Source organism: Pezoporus occidentalis, unplaced genomic scaffold, assembly GCF_034315485.1.
Source record: "Pezoporus occidentalis ecotype Australia unplaced genomic scaffold, CSIRO_AGI_Poc_V1 ctg117, whole genome shotgun sequence".
Lineage (NCBI taxonomy): Eukaryota > Metazoa > Chordata > Aves > Psittaciformes > Psittacidae > Pezoporus > Pezoporus occidentalis.
In genome coordinates, this window is record NW_026912961.1 from 4633351 (window position 1) to 4659316 (window position 25966).

The following is a 25966-nucleotide window of genomic DNA, read 5'->3' on the forward strand; positions in this document are numbered from 1 at the left end:
TTGTGAAAAAGTTAGTTATTTGGAATGTTAAGTGCAATTATATTGACATATGGTGATAATGTGATAAAGCGTAAGGGTTAAAGGTTGAAGGAACCATGGCTTGGCAATTAGCAATGTAAATGAAACATTCATTATCCAGCATGCTGAGAAGTTGATGAACTGTACAATAAATCTGAGCCTAAGTCACTATTGAGATAACTCATTTCAGACATAACAGTGTTTATTAGGATTCTAGATTTTGTTTTGAATTCTCTGATGAAATATCATGCTATATAGAAATATTTTATCCGTTAATTTATATGAAATAAGTCAATACTAAAAAATCATAAGGCCCTATGCAATTTTCCAGATACTATAGAATAAAAAAGGGAGAAACATGAAAGACATTGAAACTCACCCTATCTGGAAAGATGTTTGATTAGATGTATTAGTATGTCTTCAATGCATTGGCATTGGTATTTCTCCACTTTTCCCCAGTGACTTATATTAACTCATTTGAAGCCATTTTTCATATTATGAGATAAAATTGAAATCAGAATTGGACCTAGTAATTAGAGAGCCAAATACTGAACATTGTGAGCTCCATTTATACATAAAAGAGGGTATATTTTGGAGGGAACACAAGATATAGATTTGAGAGACAATGCAGAACATGTACTTATATGTCAGTATTTGTAAGGCTCATGAAGATTAGGATTGGGTGCTATCAGGCATTATTACAGTTAACTATACTTCTGTCTCTCAGAAAAATGCTCAGTACTGATGAAACCACGGCTGAATTTATTAACTTGATGACAGTAATGGTAGATAATCTCCCCTTCATTAGACAGATCTATGAAGCTTAGGAAGAGTTCCTAATAATAAAATAAATTGTGAATAATTTGTTCAGTAAAAATAAGTAAAGAGAAGTTAACAGAAACCAGAACACACAAGCATGTGCTAGCTTTCTTGTGAGACAAAACAATTTAACATTCAAATGTTGGTGGAAACAGAGTATGTATTTGGTTTGTGTTAAAAAATATTTGTTCCTTTTAAAGGCTACTAGCTTATCATGGCCTTAGCAAGTGATACATATTTTCTGCTCCAGCTTTGCATCAGTTTGGCATTGATAGACATTTTGTATTACATTTTATTTTACATGGATTTCCCAATGTGGAATAGACAAGTTTCTTACTGTTGAGGCAAAACACTTGAGTGTTGTATGTACTAATGACATATAAACTCAAGGGTGTACTACATCTTAAGTAGTTCTCATGCTAGTTCTGTGAAATTTTATTCTTATAGATCATTGTGAATCCTAAAAGGTCACAAAATGATTTATGAACTGAGCCAAAGAAAAGTCAGTACTCACTTAATCTCCTCCTCTATGAATATCTGATTAATGTAATTCTCATTCCCTCATCAGTGTCAGCATTCTTCCTGACATGGAGCATTTGTTTAGTATTTGAAGGAAATGTAATGCACTGTTCAGAAAAGGAGTTTCATAATGCGCATTGTATATGGAAGAGTTTACATTACTATATGTATATAGTATGGTGTATTTGTGTACTATTCTGAACTACACTGAAAGTACAAGGAACATGCAAACATGCAACTCTCAAAGAGCATGGTCTCACACCTCCCACCCCCTCATTTATGGTATAGAAAACCATTCAGAGAGTAAGCTTAACATGGTATATATATTGAAATGCCAAAAATTACTTTTAAGTAAGCATCTGTCTAATAGTTTGCATCTTCAATTTCTGTCTTCTGTTTGCATCTTCTTACTGACTGGCTGTACTGGATCACCTTGAAGTGAAATGCTAAGAAGTATTGTATATCTGTGTTTATGTACTTATATATTTTGGCTATATATGCAGACAGACACCATTGAAATATTAAATGTTCAATATATTTACAGGTTGTATACAGTGTATATAAAAATATTCAGTACCTATACAGTACAAAATACACATATGTTAGATTTGTTAAACAAGTTTATTTCCACAACCAGCTCTAACAGTAAAGCAGAAGTTTAGACCTCAAGTCTGAGTATTGCCCTGACCAATTTTTAGGTGGTTTTTTTTTTTTTCTCTCTCTAAGTACTAAGCTTTCAGTTTTTCACTGTTCTTTGAAAAGCTATTAGAGTTTTAAAAGAAAGCTTCCTGGAGAAGACTGGTCATCTTTCATCTCCCATTGCAGCCTTCTTTTAGGTTTTTTGAGCTTGCTTTGCCATATTTTCAGCTGAGCTTGAAATTTCCTTTTGGCCAAAGGTGGGAAATCCACCAATCATTCCGGTGTCATGAGAGCCAAAACCAAGTAAGCAGGAAGACTCTATAGTCTTTCCTAACTTTCTAATATAGAGACCATGCATGATGATATTTCAGAATATTTCTAACTTAGTGAAAAGTCCTTGAGCAAACCTTCTGGAAAGATCATATATGAGGCATTAGGAAATAAGGTATTGGGAAAGTCTTTGCACACTGTACATACACTGTGCACTTTCTAGACAAGTTAAGGCAGTAGTCTTTTTTACAGCATCCAACAAGATTAAGTAATACTGTGACATATGGGTAAGTTCTTGAAGCTAAAATCCAAGCAGTTTCTCAGAGTTCCAAAACTTGACAAATAATCTTTCTCCTATATATTTGTGAATTTCTGAGTTAAAACCAACTGAAAATATTCAGTGGCATATCCACAGGCATAAGGTTGTTGTGTAAGATAGGGGAGTCCGCCTGTAAATGGCAAAAATATCAGACCCTAAATCATTTGCTTTTCTGGGTAGACCAGTCCAAAGTACCATTGACGGTTTTCAAAAAGTAACTCTTCCATCAACATTTTGTAACAGCTCTTTCCCGTATGGTTCTAGTGAGTTACTTGTAACCTGTAAAAGGCAGGCTTGAGGCGGTTTTCTCTATTTACTTTTTTTTTTTTTTTTTTTTGCCAGCTGGTGTATAAATATCAGTTATAGGTTTTGCAGTCTAATCTAATTGGTGGATTTTTTCTTAAGCTCAACTCTTCTATTTTACTTGATAACATTTAGATTGTGCTTTCTAATTGCTTTCCTCTTAGGACAGAACTAGATCTCACTGTCTCTTGGCAAACATGGGGGAGACAAATGCCTTAGACTTTAGACCTTGTGACTTGGGAGGAACAACATTTTTGTAAACTTTTTAATACTACTTCTGGCATGAAAACTTCTGCTAATAGCTGTGCTTTGCAGAATGGATGTGGAAAAACAGAGTAAACCAAATAGTGCTGGTTAGTGATGGTATAGGATTGAAAGGAACTTGGAAGAGGAGGTCATGGTTTTCCATATAAGTCTCCAGGAATGTCAAGTCACTCCATGAAAAAATTGTAAAGATCCTTCTTCTAGTAAGTTTCCTGGTTACTTGAGACAGCCAATTGCCTATCAAGCCATAGGATTAGCAAGCACAGGAGTAGAATCTACAGATTCTGGCTGTGATTGATATTTACTATAAGTTAATTACCGAAAAGAACATTTACAGTATGGGTGAAAGGTGCCTTTTTGTAAGGTGGCTACCTAACACTACTCACAAACAGTAACCAATTAGTAGCATGCTTATTCATATCTTGTTTACTGCATACCAACTTCCCTGTTCCGGTATTGTGGAAATGACAGTCTTGAGTGAGCATTTCAGTGGTAACTTTCTTCTGTGGAAAACTGGAGCCATCTACTGTCCAAAGAGACCAGACCATCGTTTAAAGTGAAGTGTGTGATTATTCTGTCTTGTCCTGTATCTTCAAAAATTCTGTATTTGCTGTTAGTAGTATATTTGCTAACAACATGGACGCAAAATTAATTAGGTCTAGATGTTTTTGGGAAAATATTTATTAGTGTATGTACTCAAAGGCATTAATTGTTATTTAAAAAATTATATTACACCGATAGCTTGAGAATCAGGAAAAAAGCAGTTGCCATCTGCAAATGTGCAATGTCTAAAAAAACTCATTCAGTAAAATCAACAAATTTTCTGCTTAGTTTATAGTTAGCTTCCATTACAAGTTATCTTCTCAATACTTAGAAGAAAAAACAAAAACCTTCTCATTTGGAAAAGTACAGTTCAATTCTAAACATGACTCAATGGAAAAAGCATTCCAGGGCCCTAGTTTCCTGTTTATTCCTAATTTGGGATCTAATAGGTTTCCAAAACTTCCATACTTTCCCAAAATGAAACCAAACCAAACAAACTCCACAAACAAAAACACACACACAAATCAAACCAAACCAAAATATAAGCAATCAAACAAAAAAGCAAAACCAAAACCACCAAACGAACAAAAAAAAAAAAAACAACCAAACCCAAACCAACCCCAAATCTGGAAAAAGTCATGCTTGTTTGTTTTTATTTCTGGCAGGTCTTCCAGCTCAGATCAAACTTAGGGGGCCTGTCAACATCTTTTTTTTTCTCTAATGCTTTTCCACCACTTCTGCAGGCCACATTGTGCCGTTGTCTGCTGGCCAGTTATCGCAGTTATGCCCTTATGACTACTAGCACTATGTTTCAAAGTCTTACACAGGTGTAGCTATATGGAACTAAACAAATAATAGTGTCAATTTGAGGCAGAAAGTAGGATATAATCCAGACAGCTGTTTCTTAGTTGCAATAAGCTATTCAAGGGTGGGAAGAGAGGAGAAACATACAAAACACTTGTTTGCTTTTAAAGTCAAAAGAAACACAAAAATCAGTTTAGCTCCCCATAATTTTAATTGCTGTGGTAGTTGCTCATGTCTTACACACATTTACAAACACACCCAATGTGAATAAGACAGCATTTATGTGTAGGTTGAACCAAGTGATTATAAATGAATTGAGGGATGTCTCCTGGGATTGGACATAAAGGTCTTGTAAACTAAAAATTTTATAAACAAACAGCTGTTGGGAAAATACCATTATGCAGTAATAGCTGCTATTAAAATCCATTAGCAATCTTGATGGCCTGTTTAAATTTGATGCATCATTTGCTCTGTCAGCATTTCTTTCTAAAGAATTTTGTGAAATATATGTAGATTATGAAAGACAGTAGTAATAGGCTAGGAGATTAACACTGATTACACATTTTACTTCCATGTGCCAATCAAGCTTCGAAGAATGCTGTGTATTCTCCAATTTAAATGTCAGTGAACAGACAGGAACATATTAACCTGAACAGCTGCAAAGCTTTCTCCATCACTGTGTGCGAAATAGCACAGCTCAGCAGAGATGAAGTATTTCCAGGTTAAGAACCATGTTTCAGTCAACAGAATAAATCTCCAGTGTTTTCTAGGAGTTTGTGTGCTCTCCTAATTGATGCCAAACTGTCATTCTCCTCCTGCTCACAGATCCAGATACCACAGTGGGTACCAGCTGCCATGGAGGTAGGCATGGCCTGTAGATCATGCTGCTACCAAAATTAGTCAGACTTCTAATGAGATTTTGAAAAATCTGTGTGGCAAGAGCTATCTGAAAACCCTTCTCTCTGAGAACAGTTCAAGTGTCAGTGCTATGGCTAAACTGACCCTTCAGAAATAGGGGCTAAAACCCACGGGGTGAAATGTGTCTATGCCTGCGTCTGTGAACAGAAGTTGGGGATGCTCTTGGCTTGCTCATTGATACTACAATGGCACCATCTGGTGGGTGAACAAGAGTAAAAGGCTAAAGCTTGGTAGAGCTATCAGATTGAAACGTCTTTTAATCAAGACTTATTGTTTGCTCCTTTTTTTCGTAATGCTTATACTCAGATGAAATAATGCTTGTTATTGCTCCACATAACTGAGGATTCTTTATAAGTATTAGTCTGGTATAAGCTCACATGCCAATTATATGGATGCTTTCTTTTCCCACCTTTGCTTCTACCTGTTCTCAGTTTCTTTGGCATATCCTCTTCCTCCTTTCTGATATCTGCAAGCAGCTTTTTGCTAAAAAGACAGGGAAAGGATGCTCTGTTCCTGTCATCACTCCTCCTCTCCTTCCTGATGGAAGTACAGTGGTGGAGGTAAAACACACCTTGTATAAGACTGTTGTTCTGTTGTTCTGCTGAAGTATATAGCAGAGCCACTGTCAGTTCCTTTTGTAAGAGGGAGAAATAGAAATTGAACACATGTTTTAGTGTAAAGAGAAATAAGCCCCTTTACATCCTTTTAGCTCTGGGCCATTTTGTCTTTTTTTCTTTTGGGTTTAAAGATTTGGGTTTAAAATTTTCTCTTTGTTAAGGATTATGATACAAGTATCTTCATCAAAAGAGCTGTAGGTCTGTGATACCACTGTTTATTTCATTTTTTCTTAACAGAGTTGCAAGGGGCTAAAACTACAGTAATACAGTAGTTGTATAATTTAACATGCAAGTTGATAAAAGGACTTTTCTACTTATCAGTTACTGTATGGTTATGATAATATATCACACATTCCAGTATGTGCCTCTCTCTAACACTCAGAAATAGATGGTTTTGCAGTGGACAGTGTAGCAAAGGTAAAGCCCTTGTGTCATTCCATATGGATTATTTTTGTGGTTTGAAAGAAGACTGGATGCTGTTTGGAGCTCAGCTTTCTCATTTAGATGTTAACATTTTGAATAACATCTTCAGAAAATAAATGAGGCTCTGAATTTAAAGACATCAATTTCACAGAAGTTGAAGTAAGACCATTCTAAAAATGAGCCAGCAGGAAAGAAAGGCTTACCTGCAGGTCTAATTAATAAGGTGCTCAGGCACATATTTTTTACTTCCATAAATTACTTCAGTTCCATCAATTTGGTAAGATTTGAATGTATTTTAAGTACATTTTATCTGTAAATGTATTAACAGTTTGACAACACTGTCACCCTGTCTTTACTGCATTTACTTCAATGTTCAGGCAACACAAATTCAACTTTAAAAGAATTGCATGCAATGATTTTGAAACCTCAAATTAACAACAGGCTACTAAGAAGTCAATGGGTAGCAGTACAAAATTTAGTAAATGAGGTGCTTGCTTTGTTAGTTTCAATTTTGCTTTGACATTGCTGAAAAGTACTTGCTTCTTTCCTTACTGTGTTAGAAAGATGCTTCTGTGACAACACATGGCTGCATTCATGAAGTAGAAGGAAAACAAATATTTTTAAAGCCATTACAGCTATGAATGACGTGCCTGTGGCAAACTCAAATATGTGCCATCAACGTGCTATATATTTCTGTTTAATTTTTTATTTTGTTATTTATTTTGTTGTTTCTATCTAAATATGTTTCTTTATTATGGTCTTAGTATACAATTTACCTGACAGATTTATGTGCTTGGAAATAAAGTGTAGTGATGCAAGCACTGTCAGTTGTGCTAGCTGGAGTCACTAGTGCATGGAGCGGAATTTCCAACAGTTGGTAAGGCCCGTTTTAAACTTGCATAAAGATGCAGAGGCAGTATTGATCTAATGTGATCAGCACAAATAAGAGTTTTGCAGGCTATTTGGCCTGCCTGCTGAACATACTGGAAAATAATGTTTTTTCGTGCCACTTGTCCTGTAATGTTAGAACTTAGAGGACATTTTTATTTACCAACCCCAACAAAATCCCTGTATTACTGTTTCTTAGCAATAAGAAAGAAATTTATTTTTTTTTCTGTTTCCTCAGTCTAAGTCAAAATTTCTTTTAAACTTTGAGGGTTCCATGCAAGTATCAAGTAAAATTAGAACCATATTAAATGTATACCAGCTACTTTGGGCCTGGAGGGCCAATGGCTGTAAAACTAGATTTACATGCCAGTGTCAGAAAAGCGATGGTCCTGTGCCTCGGAGTGGGTTCAGAGTACTGTCTCGCTTTTCACTTTCTTTTTCATTTTTCACATTTAGTTGTTTAGAGAAAGCAAGGCATAACTTTCTGAAGCATACAACCTGAATAAAATGTGTGTGTTGGAGAATTTGATCCTGCCGATTGTCCTCTAAAATCTGCCTTACAGACAGCTTGTATTTTGTTCTTGGAAACCTGAACCATCACTATGGTAAAAGCTTCTGTCTTGGCTACTGCAAATGTAGAACAAAGGCAAGGGTGTTACAGCTGCACTTCTGCCTGGTGTAACCAAGCATGTGTCCACTGACAGGCATCTGTGAAGAACTTTGCTTTATGTTGCTTTTACTTGTGTTGGTAATGACTTCTTTTATCTCTTGTGAAGGAACTGACTGTTTAATAAATGAGTTGCTAAAGGCAATTTGCTTGCATAACTGTAAGTGCTTATTAGTAGAATCCTTAGGAAAACTTAAATGAGTTACAAGAAACTGAATTGCTACTCTTGCTTGTAAAAAGACTGGGATATTTTTGGTGGCAAAGTTCAGTGTACAGTGTTTGATCATCTCCGTTCAGTTCCCAGTTCCTGTTCAGAAATAGATGGTGCAGACAAGACTAAGGCCACTTCCATTGAAAACGCACTGATCCCTGTTTGTGTGTCTTCCTTAGCAGAGAGATGAACTGAATGAATAGAAAATTAATTACTCTTTTGTCTCCAGTTGTATACCAGATGAGGATTACTCCACATCTGCAAGGCAGCATGGGGAGCCAAGCAAGATAGCAGTGATTTAGCATACAGTGCAAAAAAAAATTCAAAATGCGTTTCTAAAATTTTTACATACTTAGTGTCATGGTTCAAGCAAAGAAGTTCTGCTTCCTGGAAGGGCATTTTCCTAAATGTGATTGCCTGAAAAATAGCATTAAGATTGTCTGTGTAGGGAACTGATGGGGAGAATACTTAATATAAAGTAGTGCAGTGTGCCAAATCCTTTCAAGTCACCGAGAAGCTTTACATTGACTTCTAGCTCATTAAGGCTTGCAGAATGAACACCTAAAGATAACAAATACTATTTGTATTTTTGGTGTGCAGAGACTCTGGTTAGAGTGGGGCATTTCAAAGCCATGGATCTGTGCTGCTGGAAAGGAAAACATTTATTGTGAACCAAAGGATAAAAGTACAATGAAGATTGAGATAGAGTTGAAGAGCATTTTGTCTGAACAGGAAACTGTATTTTTAATTAGAGAGATTTGGGACAATAGAAAAGAAAACTATAGAAAGCTGAAACTAAATTCTTAAAGTGACATCAGCGGTTCTTGCTGAGAATTCAGTCATGACAGGAAGGAGAATAAGAAACTGGAAATGGAAACAGAGAGTTCATGACACGTAATAGGAAAAGTAAAAAAAAAAAAAAATCTAAGGCAAGAATTTGCAGCAGTGGAGGAAGAAAACCTGTAGGAGAAAACAGTATTTTGGAGTCACAAGACTGAATGGAAGAAGTACAGTTTTTGAGAAAAAAAAGACGAGTGGAAACAAACAGCTACTTTAGAAAGACAGAAGAAGAAGCAGTTAGACAAAGCAGCAGGCTCCACCAGTTACTAAAAATTTGACAAAATAATCCAAACCTGACACATTAGCAACTGGGTTAAATTAAAAGTTTATATTAAAACTTATATTAAAAGTTTATATTAAAACTTATATTAAAAGTTATAGATCTGAATCCTGCAAAAATGGATTTTTTTATTTATTATCAGCTGATCATTTTCAAAGCAGGATTTTTAACAGGGAAAAGAGGCTTGGATCCTGCACAAACCTGGATGCGTAATGGGCCTGTATTGATAAAAGTGGTCCATTTTTTTATTCTGTATCAACCATCTTGCAAAATAATTTTCCTATATATATCAATAGAGTGAAATAGCATTTACAATTAAGTAACTGTGGTTTATTCCTGTAGTGAGATTGTGAGATGCTTACATAAAATAGCAAAGTACTTACAAATAGGTAAAATATAAAAAAGTCAGCAACTTGGGATTTAAAATTGCCATTTAACCTTTAACCAACTGAAGGAGATTTAAGTGATTTTAAATTTTGGTAAGTGAGCCAGAAAACAGAGAAGTGTGAGTTCCTCCACATTGCTTCAGTTCCTCCACATTGCTGCATTGCTGTGTGGTGAACACTGGGATTTAAAAACAGTATTCCACAGCAGATTTTAGTGTTCTTTTTTTTTGTTGTTGTTTGATTGTCTTTTGTTGTTTGTTTGTTCTTTTGTGGTTTTTTTTTTGTTTGTGTTTTTCTTGTTTGTTTGTGGTTTTTTTTCTTTCTTTTTTTTTTTAACTGATTAATTATTTTACATTAAATACCATTCCCTTTTAGAAGAAATTAATGCTGAGACATAATATCGTTCCACAAAATGCTTTCAAAGTTTCTTCTCCTTCTTTTGACTGCTTTAGATATAAGGTTTTGAGTTCCATCCAAGAGATTTTTGCTAGTTTTACCCTCTATATTGCCATTAAAAACATTGGTATTTTATTATTAGCTACAAGACTCACCAAATTATTTGTTCAGAATGCCACACTGGAGGAAGAACTGCAGGTTTCTTTCTACTTCCTGTAAATAAATGAGTTTTCCCTTTCAGCATAGTGGTACTGGCAGAGACATAGAATAATAGAATCATAGAATGATAGAATCAATCATAAAATCATAGAGTAGTTTGGGTTGGAAGGGACCTTCAGAGGTCACCTAGTACAATCCCCCTGCAATGACATGGTGCAATGGAACTCTGCCAGGCCATTTCCCAAGATCACGTGGAGGCATTTGCTGAATGCTTTCTTTGGACTGCAGTATGGAGTTCGACAACATTTTTCTCTACTTCACCGAAGAGGGACAGGGTTGGATTCCATTGTATTAAAATTTAAAAAAGAAAAAAAATCCTTCAGGACTATGCTACGTTATTTCTAAATATGCTCTTGGCTGAAACCTGATGATTTATTAGCTTGAGTGGAAGTAATTCTTAAACATTAGCAGAAAGTTATTTCCTGTTATAGGCATAGAGGACATATGTGATATGTATAATGTAGAAGGTGTTAATGTATATATAATTTTTCAGACTGTCTGCTTGTGATGATATCCATTTACAATATTGCTAGCTTCTTGCTATTGATAGTAGTTTTAATGGTACCTCTAGTCTTGCTGTCTCCAAAGGAAAAAGGTGTTCCTGAAAGTAGGAGAGAAAGCATTGTTTCATTCCTGTATAGTTACAGCAACTAAAGAGATACAGTACTTCTGTCAGACAAAAGTACATGTTTATGGAAAATGGCATTAGTATACTGTTGTCATTGTTAATGATGAAGCAAGTCTTCTTTTCCAATTTAAGCTGCAAGCATTAAAATTGCACATAAAAATAGTTCACCATTCTGCCTTGCCATTTTGGTTTGTTTTTTTCCTTGATTGTATCTTCAGAAAGAATTAACATTTTGAAACAACATTTGTTCATGGATTTGCAGTGGTTAAATCAACAGTTAATGAGGTTCGTTGTATAATTTGAGCTTGTAGTTTGTTTATGCTAGACCAACTTTATCCATACTCCAAACAAATTATCTCTTATAATCACCAGCCTGAAGATAAATCTCTAAATGCTTTTCTGATGATAGTGCTGTGGTTGGCAGGTGTTAGAAGTGCCTCCCAGGGACAAAGATTGAAGATGGGCTTGTTCTCTCAAATCCTTCAGGCGAGGTTGTTTAGCTTTCTATCCTGTCATCTGCAGAGGAGCCTTGTATGGTGCCCTGCTAATGAAATCTAATAGGCAAAGGTCATATATCTTTATGAATAAAAATGCAAAGCTGGTGAGTGATAAATGTGCTCCATGGGGTTCAATGGACGATGCTTACAATAAAATCCGTGTTTAAACAGTGTTTCAAACGGCTTGGCCTATCTCTGCGTTTTATGCCTTAACTACTTTTTATAACAATTCTCATTACTAGTGTTTGGATTAGATCAATACAAAAATAGTTGAATATGCATGCAGAGTTGTCTGTGTAATTAAAGAAATAGGTGGGGACTTTAAGTGAGCAATTATTTTTCAGTATTCATAGCGTAATGACTAAGATGGTTTACATAAAAGGACGTGACAGTATTATATTTAAATTTGAAAGCTTTATTGACTACCAATAGAAGCATACTAGCTTGTGTGAAGATGTGAAGATTTAGGTAGATTCTAACATCACTTGTATATCAAAAAGCCTTTGTTGAATGTCAAAATACCACAAAATAAAAAAATAAAAAATAAAACATGCCAGCATAAAATTTCAGATAGTGCCTTTAAGAAATTGCTAATCTGAAGTTAGAAGGAATTAAATAAACCAGATATTGTTGAATCACTGCTGTTTTCTGAGAAGTTACCAGTTCATTTGCTATAGTTATACTGCTGAGCTAAGAGACAGTTCAATAAATCAACTTGGGCTTGATGGATTCTACAAACCATTGCAATGAGTGCGTGGAAGAGTAAAGAAACCTCTTAGTATTCCCTCTTTGACAAAAGGGTATGCAAAGAGCCTGAATGGATGAATGGTTGATTAATTTTGCCCGAAATTTTCTTGACAGCCAGAAATGTGTTTTTGCATTACCATGTTTGCATGGGACTTATTTTGTAAGGTATGAATTATTACATATAAACTTACACCTGAGACTTAGCTGGCTAAGATAAGTAATTCTTTGTCAGTATATACATGGTTGTGATGTTTCTTGTGTTTTAATTCATCACTCTGGCAAGTCAGCCTTTTGCTTATTACTGCTTGCTAATCAGTCAACAGTGAAATCAAATATTGTATGTGATTAAATGAACCTTGTAACTGAAGTGGTAGGTTGTCTCTTTCTCAGTATTTTTAATTGATTTACAAGCTATGGAAAAAAACAGATGGAAGTTCTTAACCTAGGATCAGAAAGCAGAATAATTTAAAGGAGAATGAAAAAGTATATTGTAAACTATGTCCACATGACCTATTGATTAGTAAGACACAAAAATAGTGTTTCATTTTTTCTCTAAGTTTCTGAGGTAAATAATGTATTGAATTGTATCTACTGTACTGTCGTATAGAGATTTTTCTTTTAATTTTGTATATATTTTGTGCATATTTTTACAGGTGATATTTGCTTGTAAGTGTGTATAAGCAGATCCCTGGATTCCTTTACTTTTAGGCTTTTGGTGCTCATACCCATGATTTCAAAAGAAGAGGCTTTCCTTTCCATGCAGTTTGCTCCAGAAAAATATGTACATACTTTATTCAGCCTTTAAAATGACCCAGAGGGAGTACATATTAACAGTTCATTTCCCTGTAGTTCCCTACTTACATATAAGTGCTACTGTTCAGATTGCGCGTTTTCTAGTTTGTCCCTTTAATTATTTTACAGAGGCAGAGTTTTAAAGACATGCTTGAAAAAGGGGGTGGTATTTAAGCCTTTAAACTTGAAAATCACATCTGTATGTTTTGCTGTATTTGTGTTTTTAACAATTCCAAACTACTTATCCTTCAAATGCCCAAAATGCTGGGAAATGGCAGCTTTGTCAGTCATGATTTTCTTATTACAGAAAACATCTGTTAACAATGAGACAAATTCAAGTGCTTTGAATTTCTTCCCTTGAAGATGGAAATAAATAAGTGCATTCACCTTTATCTCACTAGATGATGCATATCCCATCTTTGATTCCTGTTCTGCTGCAAAACCTTTTCTCTTCTAGGTTTTATGGTCACAGCCATCTAGTGTTACTATGTCATTCCAGTGCACACCACAACAGTATGCACATCATTACCTATGTTTGTTTATGTCTTCAGGCTACACACTTAATGTTTATCCCATGCAGTAGCGGCAGTGCCTTAACAGGACTTCATCTTCAGCCCTTCTGATCTATTACATTCTTTTGAGTGTATCTGCACAGACCGTGCTGACACCAGGGAGCATTTTTGACCGCTATATTTCAGGCAATGAGTTGTAACCTCAGTAGTCAAGGGAGGCTGCCTTGCTTATGGATAAGAGTTTGTGTTCCTTCAGGTGGGTGGCAGTGATGACTGCTGAAGGCAGATATTCCAGCTGGAGGAAGGATGTTCTAAGCCAAATGGGCTGTTACAATATCCTTGTGTTACGTGGATATAATAATGTCTCTTAAGATACATGGTGACGCTGTACTCCAGCTGCTGAATTCAAGGCTGTCTCAGCTAGCTCTGAAAACATGCAGTAATTGAACTGAAGTTTGGCTGTCTACCTGAGACAAAATTTCCCTCCCCTTCTACAGATGTTATGAATGAGTTGAGACTTTTCAGTCTTTTCTGGAAATTGCGTGCTGTGCTAAATACACATAAACCATGAACATTTTTGCAAGTTTTACTTAAGCACAGATTAAAATGGACAAGCCTGAATTTGAACACGCAGAATTTGTACTTGTATCATGTGCAAGTAAAACTTTAGCTGTAATCTCAATTCATGAAGAGTGAATCAAGACACACTATCATCAAATGTACCTGTGCTGTAGAAAAGGTGCTGTTTCCAGTGTGAAACTGGCTAAACACACTTTATGTGAACAAAGTAGGATAATTTCTTTTATTAGAGATTAATCCTTACTTCTTTATTTTATTGGTTTTTTGTTTGTTTGGCTTTTTGTTGTGTTTTTTTTTTTTTGGTGGGTTTGGGTATTTTTTTGTGTGTGTGGTTTTTTTAATTATTGTGCATTTAATGAAAATAATAGACTGTAAAACACAGCCATCAGCTACAGTAAAGGGAGTAAGATCAGTGTTAAACCAGCATTCATCACTTTATTCTATATGCAGTGTTTCATAATTTTATTTTTTAATTTTCTGTTTAAATTTCTTTCTAAGTAAAGCTTCATAGGATGCCTAAGGTTAAATATAAGGTGTGACTGGGATCACAACCACAAGCTCTCAAATGCCCATTCTCCTGTTCTTCAGTTTAGGACCCAATACCTTTTTCTTTTTGGAAACTTCAGACAGCAACACAAAGAAAGCAGAATGGCTGCCATTTTTGTTCTTTTCAGGAGGCTGATAAATATCAGCAGAGCTGCTGTTTGGTAGATTGACATGTATAGCAGAAAAATGCAATCTTTCCTTACAGAAAATAGGGTGAATTTTCAATGGTGTTGATAAAAAAAAAGGAAGTAAAATTGTGAATATACTTGTCTGCATTTCTTGAGTCTTATAGACACTGTACTGTTTAGTTTTTCCCAGGTTTAGTGACCTTACCGGAAAACTTTTGTAAAAAATTGAGTCTTTTTCAGGTCCTGTTGCCAGCCCCCCCCCCCCCTTTTTTTTTTTAAAGTAGGGGGCTTCTAGTAATTAGCTGGATTTACAACAAATGGCACACAGACTGTTAGCTCTACATGTGTGCTATAACATTGGTGTTTACCCTATTATATTGCAATTTAAGTATGTCATAAAGTTTTATCAGTGATCACACAGAAATAAACTGGGATGCAGTAGTGACCATGAAATATTAAGAGAATACGTTATGAAGCAGTATGTGTTGACTTCTGTATTGTGATAATTGCTTTGGTTGTGAAAATTGTAATGGGATACAGTGATATTCCTCACTTTTATTTTGTGACGGTTGGGTATTTTTAGCAAATGAGTTGTCAGCAGAAAGGCTTCATTAGACCCATCGGGGTATCTGCCCATGAATAACGAATCCCAAATTGTACTGACAGTTTCCTTGAGCCAAAATGATGGAGCACCTCTGACAAAAGCCATATTGTGCTCTCCATGTGAGGAGTGTGAAGAACAAAAGAGACAGTTTGTTCTTAATTTGGTCAGGTTAATATTGACACAGCTAGCTTAGAAGAATCAGAAGTGTGTGCAATGTACATTTACAGTGATCACGGGTAATTGGCTGCTGTCTTCATGAATCAGAAAGTGTTGCTACAGATGGAGAAGTTACACATTTTCTGGATATTTCTTGTAGTTTTTATGTTGAAGAATCATCCACGAATGTAGTCATGTTAACTATTCACTTAAAAAAGAGATTCCTATGAAAACCCCAAGTTTTAGAGAAAGAAGTTTCACAACAATATACAACCGACATAAAATAGTATTTCTCAACAGAAATACATAGTAACTAAACAGGTCATCTTCAAAAATCCTTCAAAAGTGGATTTCTTAAACTTTTTATTCTGCTTACCCAGAGGGTAAAAAAACACTTGTCATTTCAGAATGTTCACCATATTGTTGTGTTGTAGTATTGCATAAACTATTTATATGCTTTTGACAAAATACACAGTTTTATTACAAATGCTAAGGCACTAAATTTCTTCAGTATCCATATTGCTGTTAACTGTACATTTGCAAAGTACATTTACAACTAGATTCTATTTATTTCAAGTATATTACATTTCAAGTATATTTACAGTCCATTTTTTTTTCATTATAGCTTACTTAGAGGGCATTATGACAGCTAATCTAATAATGTTTACATATGCTGTTTCCCTTCCATACGCTATGAAATATTGATTAGTAGTTAAGCCAGCACATTCTAATAAATTAAGGATAAGTATTATAGGAATGAACAGCTCCTGACCTTTGCCATGGTATGGCTGTATATCAGTGTATTTTTTACTACACTAATTCATCAGCAGCATATTTTATACTACTTGTAATTAATTTGGAATTTAACAAGTTAACTGTTGGAATTACTAGCTTTTTTATTATTTTTCAAGGAAATTTTCTGGTTTTTGTTAGCATTTACAATACATGCAACATTCTGGTTGTTTACTTAGGCTAGCAAATTTGTGGAAGAGTCCCTTATGTCTACCATATCTTTTAACATATAGTCTTTGGTTATTGATAAGAGTTTCTTGTTTTCAACTATATTTATTTGAATGTTTGAATGCTTGTGAAGGGAGTAAACTTTGTGGATATTTGGGGTGATGGGTAAAATTAAACTAAGGTTTAGAAATTTAGATTTTAATTATTCCAACTAGAAATTTGTTAGGATAATTGAAGTAACTTTTGCATGCTTAAGCACATTTTGGTGCTTTTTTTAATATACCTTGTACTTGAGTCTTTAGAAATATGTTACGGGTTTGGATGTTCAAACCTTATTCAATATAATTCTTCACCATAACCCCCTATTCAGATTTTAGATCTTAATGTCTCAAACTGGCAGCTGACTTTCATTTGTGCATTAATCTGCATGAATTTCACGTAAAACTGATTTTTAGTTGTTGTGTGAGCAATAAAGTGGAACTTTCTCTCTAATCTCGGAAAAGAATCTATTTCCAAAACATTTGACAAAAAGATTTTTGTTTGGTTTAACTTACAGGGAGGGAGATGCATTTTGTGGACACATTTGAGTGGATTAATAAATAGTATCTATATATAAATACATATAACCAGACCAGTAATTTATTAGGTGGGAGACAGATGCAGGGGAATAACATGCCAATTTGCGTATACAGTTGTGTTCATGATGAACTGCTGTTTGTTCAGGGCCAGTGTATCTTAGCAGCATCAGAAGGACTATTAGCTAAGAGATGACAAAAAATTACCTCAAATAGAAATAGCAGAAACATAAAGGAGAAGATAAAATTTCTGCAACTTTGTTCATTGGCAGTTACCAGACCTGAAGACTGAAGATAGACACTTATACATTGTGCATGATACCCCCATGTGAGAAAGATGGATGTATCATTTATGTTGCAAAATCTATTATTCAAAACCAGGATAATCCAAGTGTAAATGAGAATAGCGATGGCAAGTGCAGTGTTTACCTCCTGTGTATTTGGTGTGGGGAGTGTGAAAATAATCAGGGTTTTGACACAGATTTTAAATCTAATTTGCCTTAATCTGTCATTATGAAGAGGGTTATTATTTTGAAGACTTGTGTAGAATTCAAAGAGCAGGAGTAAAGGAATCTAAAGGAATAATCCATGGTAAAATCACAATGATGTGACATCAGAATGGATACATAAGTTAGTACAAGTGATTTCTTTTTGAGTGCCTGATTTTGTACCTCAATACTATTATTTTTACATCTGTTATTGTAAATGAAATATTGGCATGACAAATTCCATAAAGCTTTTTAATTTTTTAAGCAAAAAAGGGCTTTTATTCAAGAAAAAGCAGTAGCCCAGTACTTTCAAGCAACCATGCAAAAGCAAGTGCCAGGAAGAGATAAGAAATCTGTTTCAGCAGCATTTTCAAGAAGACAAAACCCTACATTTAGAATTTTAGTGTTCTTCAGAAATAAAAGGTTCTTGATTTTATTTTTTTTTTTTAAAGTCCATAGCTGTTTTGACAAATGGAATGGAATTCTGTTGCCAGTTACAGACAATGATACTTAGTAACATTTCTGGCTATTTTCACCACAGATTTGGATGGAAAAAGGAAGGAAAAGACACTGACATTGCTTTTAATTTCTTACCATGTTTCAGGACTGCATGTTACACAGGAGTCTCGTTGGTGATCTGAAAGCATTTGTAGAGAAATACGGGTTTGATATACTTGTCATTTTGGCCAACTGTTTGTCAGATGAGAAGCAAACAAAACGACAAATAGCAGTATACTCTGAAAATTTAGAGCTAAGCAATCAAGTAAGTACCTGGAAAAAGAATCAAATAACATGTTTCCTGAAAAAAAAATGTTTGTTTAAAGTAGTATATACCTAAGTCTTGACTATTTAAGTGGGGTCAAAAAGTAGCAGATAAGTAGCTACTTGAAATGGCTGCATTATTTAGATGATACAAACTGAAAAATGTGATATTTATGATTGTTTCAAACCAGACTAATAGAAAAGTGTGTGGTTACAAGAAATACAGAAAGAGACAAGGTTTTGGGTTTTTTTTTCACTAATTTTGGCTTAGTTTTGTGTTGTGATCTACACAAATGAGTCTTTGGCAGAGAGGGACAAGTGAAAAAATGTAAATGGTAATAAGCAGAACTTATCTATGTGTATGTTATTGCCAAAGAATTTAAGCTCGGAAATGAAACCAAGTTATTAGTAGGATGTTCATTGATCCAAAGCCAGGGGCTGGCCATTTTATTACTGGTTTTGTCCCCAGATGGAAGAAATTATCTCAGTGGCAACTTTTTGAACCTTTTTCTCAGTCTTAATAACGTCTGATTTAAGGGCAGGTGGCTAAATGGCTATTGCTTTCAAGATGAAATTTATTTATTTTATAATACTATAATACATTCTGGAAATACTTTTCTCATGTACCTTTACATATTCTACTCAGATTTCTTAAGGCAACAACTAATCATTTATTTGGATTTCCTTTTGCTAATGGAAAGTGAACTTGAAAGTCAAATGGTGTAATATCAAATAAATATTCTGACCAAATATATAGTACATATTTTGTGTTGATCTCATATTTTAATACTTTATCTATTTACTGATCATAATAAGGGTGTTACAGTGAAATAACCAAGGAATAGATTAATAGGAATAGATAGGTATGGCTGTGTTACACAGTGAAGTAGTCAATATGTGCCCTTATGCCCATAATTGCAATGGCTTTTGAAATATCCTATTTTTCAACAGATCTGCTGTGAATTAGAACAATGTCAGAATCCTTGTTTGGAGCTGGATCCTCTAGAATGTGGATGTGACCAAATTATCATTTATCATCAAGAAAATTCTTTGGTGACTTGTGATCAAATTTTTCTTCTAGTTAAGGAAGTCATAAATAGAAGACAACCAGAAATGGTATCAAACAGCAGAACTTCTTCTACTGAAGCTGTTGCTGGAAGTGCTCCACTTTCACAAGGATCTTCTGGTATTATGGAGTTATATGGTTCTGATATAGAACCACAGCCCAGTTCTGCCAATTTAACAGAAAATCCTCAAGATCTAAATGGATCTATGCAAGCCCACATTGACGTTAATGTAGATCTTGTGAGTCCAGACAGTGGACTGGCTACCATTAGAAGCAGCCGGTCTTCAAAGGAGAGTTCTGTTTTCCTTAGTGACGATAGCCCTGTTGCAGAAGGTGCTGCTTCCCATCACAGTCTTCTGCCTGGCTTTGATTCCTACAGCCCTATTCCTGAAGGAGTAATAGCTGAAGAACAAAGCTCTCAATCTAGAGCCAATAGTGATAACTTTGATCTTTTCAGTTTTGATCTAGCACCTGCGGTTACAGCTCCATCTGAGTCTTCTCGTTCTGTTGATTGTTCCCCAGCAGATGACTATTTCCTTAATAGTGATTCCTCAGAAGGACAACAACTTGCCATGCAGAAAGAACTTGGTGAGGCAAACCTGCTGGAAAGTGTTACAGCAAATTATTCAACTGACTTGCTTATGACAACAAATGAGGAAGACAGCTTAGCTGAATTTGATAAGAATCCAGGAGAAATATGCGAGAAAACTTCAGGTTTGATTGATTTAGCTGAAGGTGATTCCAGATCACCAGAAATTTTGAAATCTGCCGATTCAAGAATTCCACCAACGCCCATGAACAGTCTTGTAGAAACTTCACCATTAGATAATGGGCAGCCTTTATTTTTCCCACAAGATGTCATTAAAAAAATTAATGAAATAGATGGCCTGAATTATTCTCCGTCTCATATTAGGTATGGGAGCTGGTGGGATGGCTTTGACCTGGATTCCAGAAATGCTGATACGTGGAGTTCAAGTGAGCAGGAATCTGTATTTCAGAGCCCTGTCTTATGGAAAGATTGTAAAGAAAGTCCCTCACTACGAGAACATATTGAGAGAAGAGCCTCAGATTCTGTATTCCTCCAAAAACATCCAAAGCAAATGAGAGCAGGACTGTGGGATAATCATTTTAAGCAAGATAATTGGAACGATGAGGTGCAACAGAAAAATGGTGAACATTCACGTTTGCAAACTGCATCTTTAGAAGAGACAAAGCAAGAACCAGAGAGCTTTACCTGCCCATGGAAGGTCAGTCAGCCAACACCTGTGATGTCAGATGCATGGTGTAGTGGTGAAGGGAAAAGTAGTCAGCTAGCTGGAGACTCTTACGAAGTCTGGACTAAGTTTGATGCAGGGGGTATTGCTAGAACCTCAGAAAACGTATGGAACATGCCCAAAATGGATAGAGAAAAAAAATCAGTGAATATTCCTGAGGAATGGGCCCTATCAAAAACTAGTTTATCAGATTCTTCAGAAATCACAGTGGACAATGAGACCGAAAATCCACCTATCCAGATATCTCCAGAAGACTGGGATAAAGAAAGATATTATTCAGTAGAAGAATATGGAAAACTTGAAAATACAAATTCTGTTTTCAACAATCTGCAAAATAGTTCCAAGCTGCAAACAGAGGAAAAAGCTGTATTTGGTAACCCTAAACATAGACCAAAACAATTTGAAAATATAGACACCTGGAATATGTATGATAAAAACATCAGGAAGGAAGTAACAGAAGTGGTAGTGCCATGGCAGGATAACTTCTTGTATAAACACTCAGATCTTAGTTCATCAAACATAGGTGAAGATTTGGTTGTTTCTCCGCCAGACACCAATTACTCAACATCTGAGTCATATGTATCACCTACATATGTGAAAGATGAAGGACAAAATGAGGACAAAGATTTTAACGAAGAAACAGTTATTGATAAATTGGTAAGCCCAAATTTGGCTGAGACAGAAGTACTTGAGAAAGGAAATAAGGAACCATTATCTCCCAGAAACATGTCTTTTTCAAACGCTGAAAACACAGACGTCTTGGACACTCCCCTAAATAATGTCACACAGTTACGAGAGCAAAATTCTGAAGTTGCTGCTCTTTCTGCCTCTGCTAAATCTTTTCTTAATTCAGAACAAACAGCTAATCAGTGTTTTTCAGCTGACATACGTACCGATGAAAATAATTTTTCTGTATCAGAAAACAGAAGAATAACACCGGTATACAATCAGACAGTGAATGACTTATCACCACCACAGAACGAATTAAATACTGGACAGAATGCAGCTGAAAATGTAGAAACAGTGAGCAGTGTTCCTGTAGAAGACACAGACACACCTACATCAACTTCAGATACTGGGAATGAGTTGGATCTGAAAATATGTGACATAGGAAGTGAGATACTTAGTAAGAAGGCAGAACAAAATTCTGCTGATGGTGATGAAAAGCTGGATAGTCAGGATTCAGTGCAGCAGCTGGATTCATGGAGCTTACAGAGAGAGCAGGGATGTGATGAAGACTGGGACAATGCCATTTTCATCTCTCAGAAAGGAAAGGAGGAATATAAGAGTACAGATGAGACAAATGGACACCAAATGATTAGTGACATTTGTCATGAACCACTGCAGGAGGACAGTGAATCTTCTTGTAATGTAGACTTGGAAGAGAACAGGTCAACAACTGAAGTTCCCAGCTCCTCAGAAAAAGTGAGGAATAGTATTAGTTTGGAAGCGTTAATCACAGAGAATGAGTTATTTTCCAATCAGAGCAATCCAGATAGTCAGGAAGAAAGGAAAGACTTGTTGCAGAATAATGTAGAATCTTCCTCAAGTGTTTCTGAGGAAGGCAGAGAGTATGAAACTTTTGATGATCCCAAAGTAGAAAATTACGATTATAGTAAAACATCACAGCTGCTTGCTGAGAAAGCTAAAAAGGAAACTACAATGATAGAAGATATAACAAGTCCGGAGATGGAAAGTATTTCTGAAAGTTCTGATAAGGGTAGTGATAATCTTGAAAATAGTTCTTCTAAAATGCCTGGAAGCTCAGGCATCTGGAATGATTCTGGAGACAGTGACAGTTGCCAGGTCACTTCACTTCTTTTGACTAATGGACCACAAGATGCACCAGGAGAAGTGAAAGAGGGCTTGCATGAAGTGGTTGCTAACTATACTGAGTTAGTGTCTTTCAAAAAAAGCTCAGAAACGAATAGGACTCATGAAAAGTCTTTCATAGATGATTCTAAGAAGTGTCCTTCATCTGGATATGTCAGTGTTCCTGACATTACAGATATGTCTTCGGTGGAAAGTTCATTTTCACATGAAATAGATTCTGGGAGAAATGAAAACTCTGAAGATTTAGAATTTGCTGGTAATGTCTGTGGAGAGACATGTGTAATGCTTAATGACAGTTCTCTCCAAACTGCTTGGAATTCACAGCCATGTGAAGATTCGCAATCTCCTGGAACAAGTCCCGAGGCAAGTGAAGCCCTTGAAATGGCAAACACCACAAGCAGCCTTTCAAAGGATATACAGATCAAAAGCTATTTGGAGGAAGATAATGTGTGGAGTGATTCAGTAAATGATTATGCACACTCAAGTGGAACAAGTCCTGATTTAAGTGATGCATCTGTGAATGTGTGGGGAGACCTTCCAGTTCCCAGCGTTGGCAAAGGAAGTAGGGGTATGTGGGATATCAAAAATAACAAAAATCTTGAAGATACTTCTAAAAGGAATGAATTTGCCAATGAATGCGAAGAAGGATTTGAAACAAGCACTGAGCAGAACAAAATTCCTAAAAGCTTAGATTTTTGGAATGCCCATGTAGATGATGATACGGTATCTTCTTTATCAAGTCCTGACATAAATGAGGATTCAGAGACTTCAGAGGCATGTCCAGAAGTGAGTCATGAAGATTCCATATCTGAAAACAAACAGCAAAAAGCATCTGAAATTAGAGATGATTATGCTCCACCCAATGGAACAAGTCCTGAAGCAAAAGAAAGCAATACAGATGCAAAAGCTAAGGTGGGAGAGGAAGTTCAGGTAGGCATCTTCAGTGAAAATCCTGAAACAATTAAAGCTGGGAAAGTATTGCAGGAAGACTTGACTCCTGAATATTTAGGTCGCTGGGAAACACTTCAGAAAGAAGATCAAGTGAGTATTTTCAGTAAAAAAACAGGTAGTGGAGAAGACTCATATTTGTATCAAATGAATGAAGATACTACACTGACTTTTGCTGTTTGTGGTAAAGAAGAGTATTCAAAAGCTGTAGATATGCAGAATATGTCATTGGAAACTGATTTAAGAACTGATCTGAAATCCACAGTAGGAACATTTCATTTTCCAGATGACAGTTTGGAATGGTGGAATTCACAGCCTGGTGAAGAAAAGCGATTGGAAGATCAGTATTCCATTTCAAGTCACTCTGCAACAAACCAGTTAGTATACAGTAAGGACCCCTGGGGATCACCTTTACGAGATGAAGAAGTAGCAGAATATTTCACTATTGCAAGTAATGATGGAAATCAGCCTCCCCCTCTACACTGTGATGAAAAAGAAAATGAAAGTCTGGTACAACCTATGAATATTCCTGATAGTCAGATAAATCAAGATACTGTACAGTTCAAACAATTTAATCCTTTCATACTGGATAAAGAAGAAAAGGGCTTGAAAGATCTGTTGTTTATTACAGGTGAGGAAAATCAGCTGATTCCACAGAGTCCTTTTTCAGATGAGGAAAGAGGTATGCCAGATACATCAGTGCAAGAAATCACTGTACTGGATCTACCAAAAGACAGTGAAGGAGATGCAAGTTTCATTCCTCAAGAACAACAAGAGGACACCTATGAAAGATTAGAAGTGCACATTTCCCTGTCAGGTCCTTTCACTGTAAAAGACTTATCATATGAAATGACAGAGAAGTCCAGTCCAGGGTGGAATATATTAGGTTCCCAAACAGCACTTATCCCAGATATTTTACAGGATAGCACACAAGAAAGTAATCAGCTCTTTTCAGTGGAACCTGACCTGTGGACTAATGCTGAGCAGATTGTCACTTTGAAATCTGATGGTGAAAATCCAGATATATTAAGTCATTGTGACCAAGACAATAGTTCAGAGGCATCAAGCAGTCCTGATGTGTGCCAGGAGTATGAAGCTAAGCATGCCTCTATCCCATCTTCTCAGATTGGGGTGGAGACAGAAGACAAAGATAGCCTGCCAATTCACACATGGTCAGATACTAGCAAAGAGGCAGATTATGATTCAAAGTGTCAGTTAGTAATGCAGAAAATAGAGACACAGGCTGAAAGTCATAGCCCCCAGGACAATGAACAGGGAAAGATGGATGAATCCTATCAGCCTATCTCTTCTAATACTCAGGAGCCTTCTGAACTTGCAGCTTTGAAAGAATATGGTCTAGAAAGTAAACTTGTTACTGACCCAACTGAGCCGGCTGAAATTACCAATGACTTTTTAGAAGTGAGGTCCTTAGATCTGCAAGACGTGTTCCGTGAAAGTTTTACTCCTGCAAGCCATCGAGGAACACCAGCTGATACAGCTCAAATAGCAACCTCTCAAATGCATTTGGTTCCCATGGATTTCACTCTACCTGAAAGGGCAGAACAAAGCATAAAAGAAGTTAGTGCCTTGAGTGAAGTTGGAAAACATTCTAATATTGACCACGCAGCAATAACTGGTGATGAGCTAGACATGCCAGAAGAATGTGTGGATGAATCTGAGACAAGTGTGGACCTTAACATCAGGAACACATCAGCAACTGTTGTCATGGTAAGCACGTGTTCTGGAATGAACACACTGGCAGCAGCAGGCAGTGAAGCAGCAGAAGGGGAACCAAAGGATAAACAGGTATTCTTTCCCAAATCCCTTCTGCCTGGTGGCAATGAAGGCTGTGAATCCAATTCAAATAATCACCTGTTTGATGATATAGCAAAAGAATCTGAAGATCTAATTGGAAACGATGTTCCTGTGTTTAAGGAAGTGCCCAGTGGCCAGTCACCAGTGGTGTGTACCCCACCATCCTATGTATCTTATGATGCTGAGCCCTCTGGCACCAGAGAGTGTGCAAAGGATGACAGTGCTTCTTTTGAAAAACCTTTACCACTTCCAAATCCTTCAGAAGGTGCAGAAGGCATCCGAATGACCAAAGACAGCAACATGAAAGATCAGGTGTCTGAAACACCCACACAGTGCCTTCAGGAAAATCACACATCTTCGCTCTCCGAGTCTGAAGTAACTCCAGGAGCTTCTGAGAGTTCAATAGAAAAATCTGAAGCAGAAACAGCAGATCTCGACTCGCCGCCAGGTGGAGATAAGAGATTACCTGATGGTAAGAAAACATGCTTTCCAGAGCAAGTTCATAGAACAAAGGAAAAACGAAATGTCTCGAGTATTACTGCTGAATGATTAGGCTTTAAGTGAAGTTCTAAGTTCGTGTGTCTCCCTGGTGTACAAAACTGTACTTTGGGAAGACCTCTAGCATCACCTTTCTGGACACATCTAAAGCTTTTAAGCACTGAAGTAGGAACAGTATTTCTGTTTGTACAGAGCCTAGCACAGAATCATTTGTC

General features: G+C 36.2%; 1 protein-coding gene across 5 annotated transcripts in view; it reads left to right on the forward strand.

Moving 5' to 3' along the window:
- The window catches only part of PRUNE2 (prune homolog 2 with BCH domain), a 136836-nt gene that overhangs the window by 56780 nt on the left and 54090 nt on the right, over positions 1 to 25966 (forward strand). For all 5 annotated transcript variants that reach the window (XM_062641163.1, XM_062641180.1, XM_062641170.1 and 2 more), the window contains exons 7-8: positions 18160 to 18318; positions 19269 to 25725. In XM_062641163.1, the coding sequence (XP_062497147.1) occupies positions 18160 to 18318; positions 19269 to 25725 (6616 nt within the window). The remainder of the gene's footprint in view (positions 1 to 18159; positions 18319 to 19268; positions 25726 to 25966) is intronic.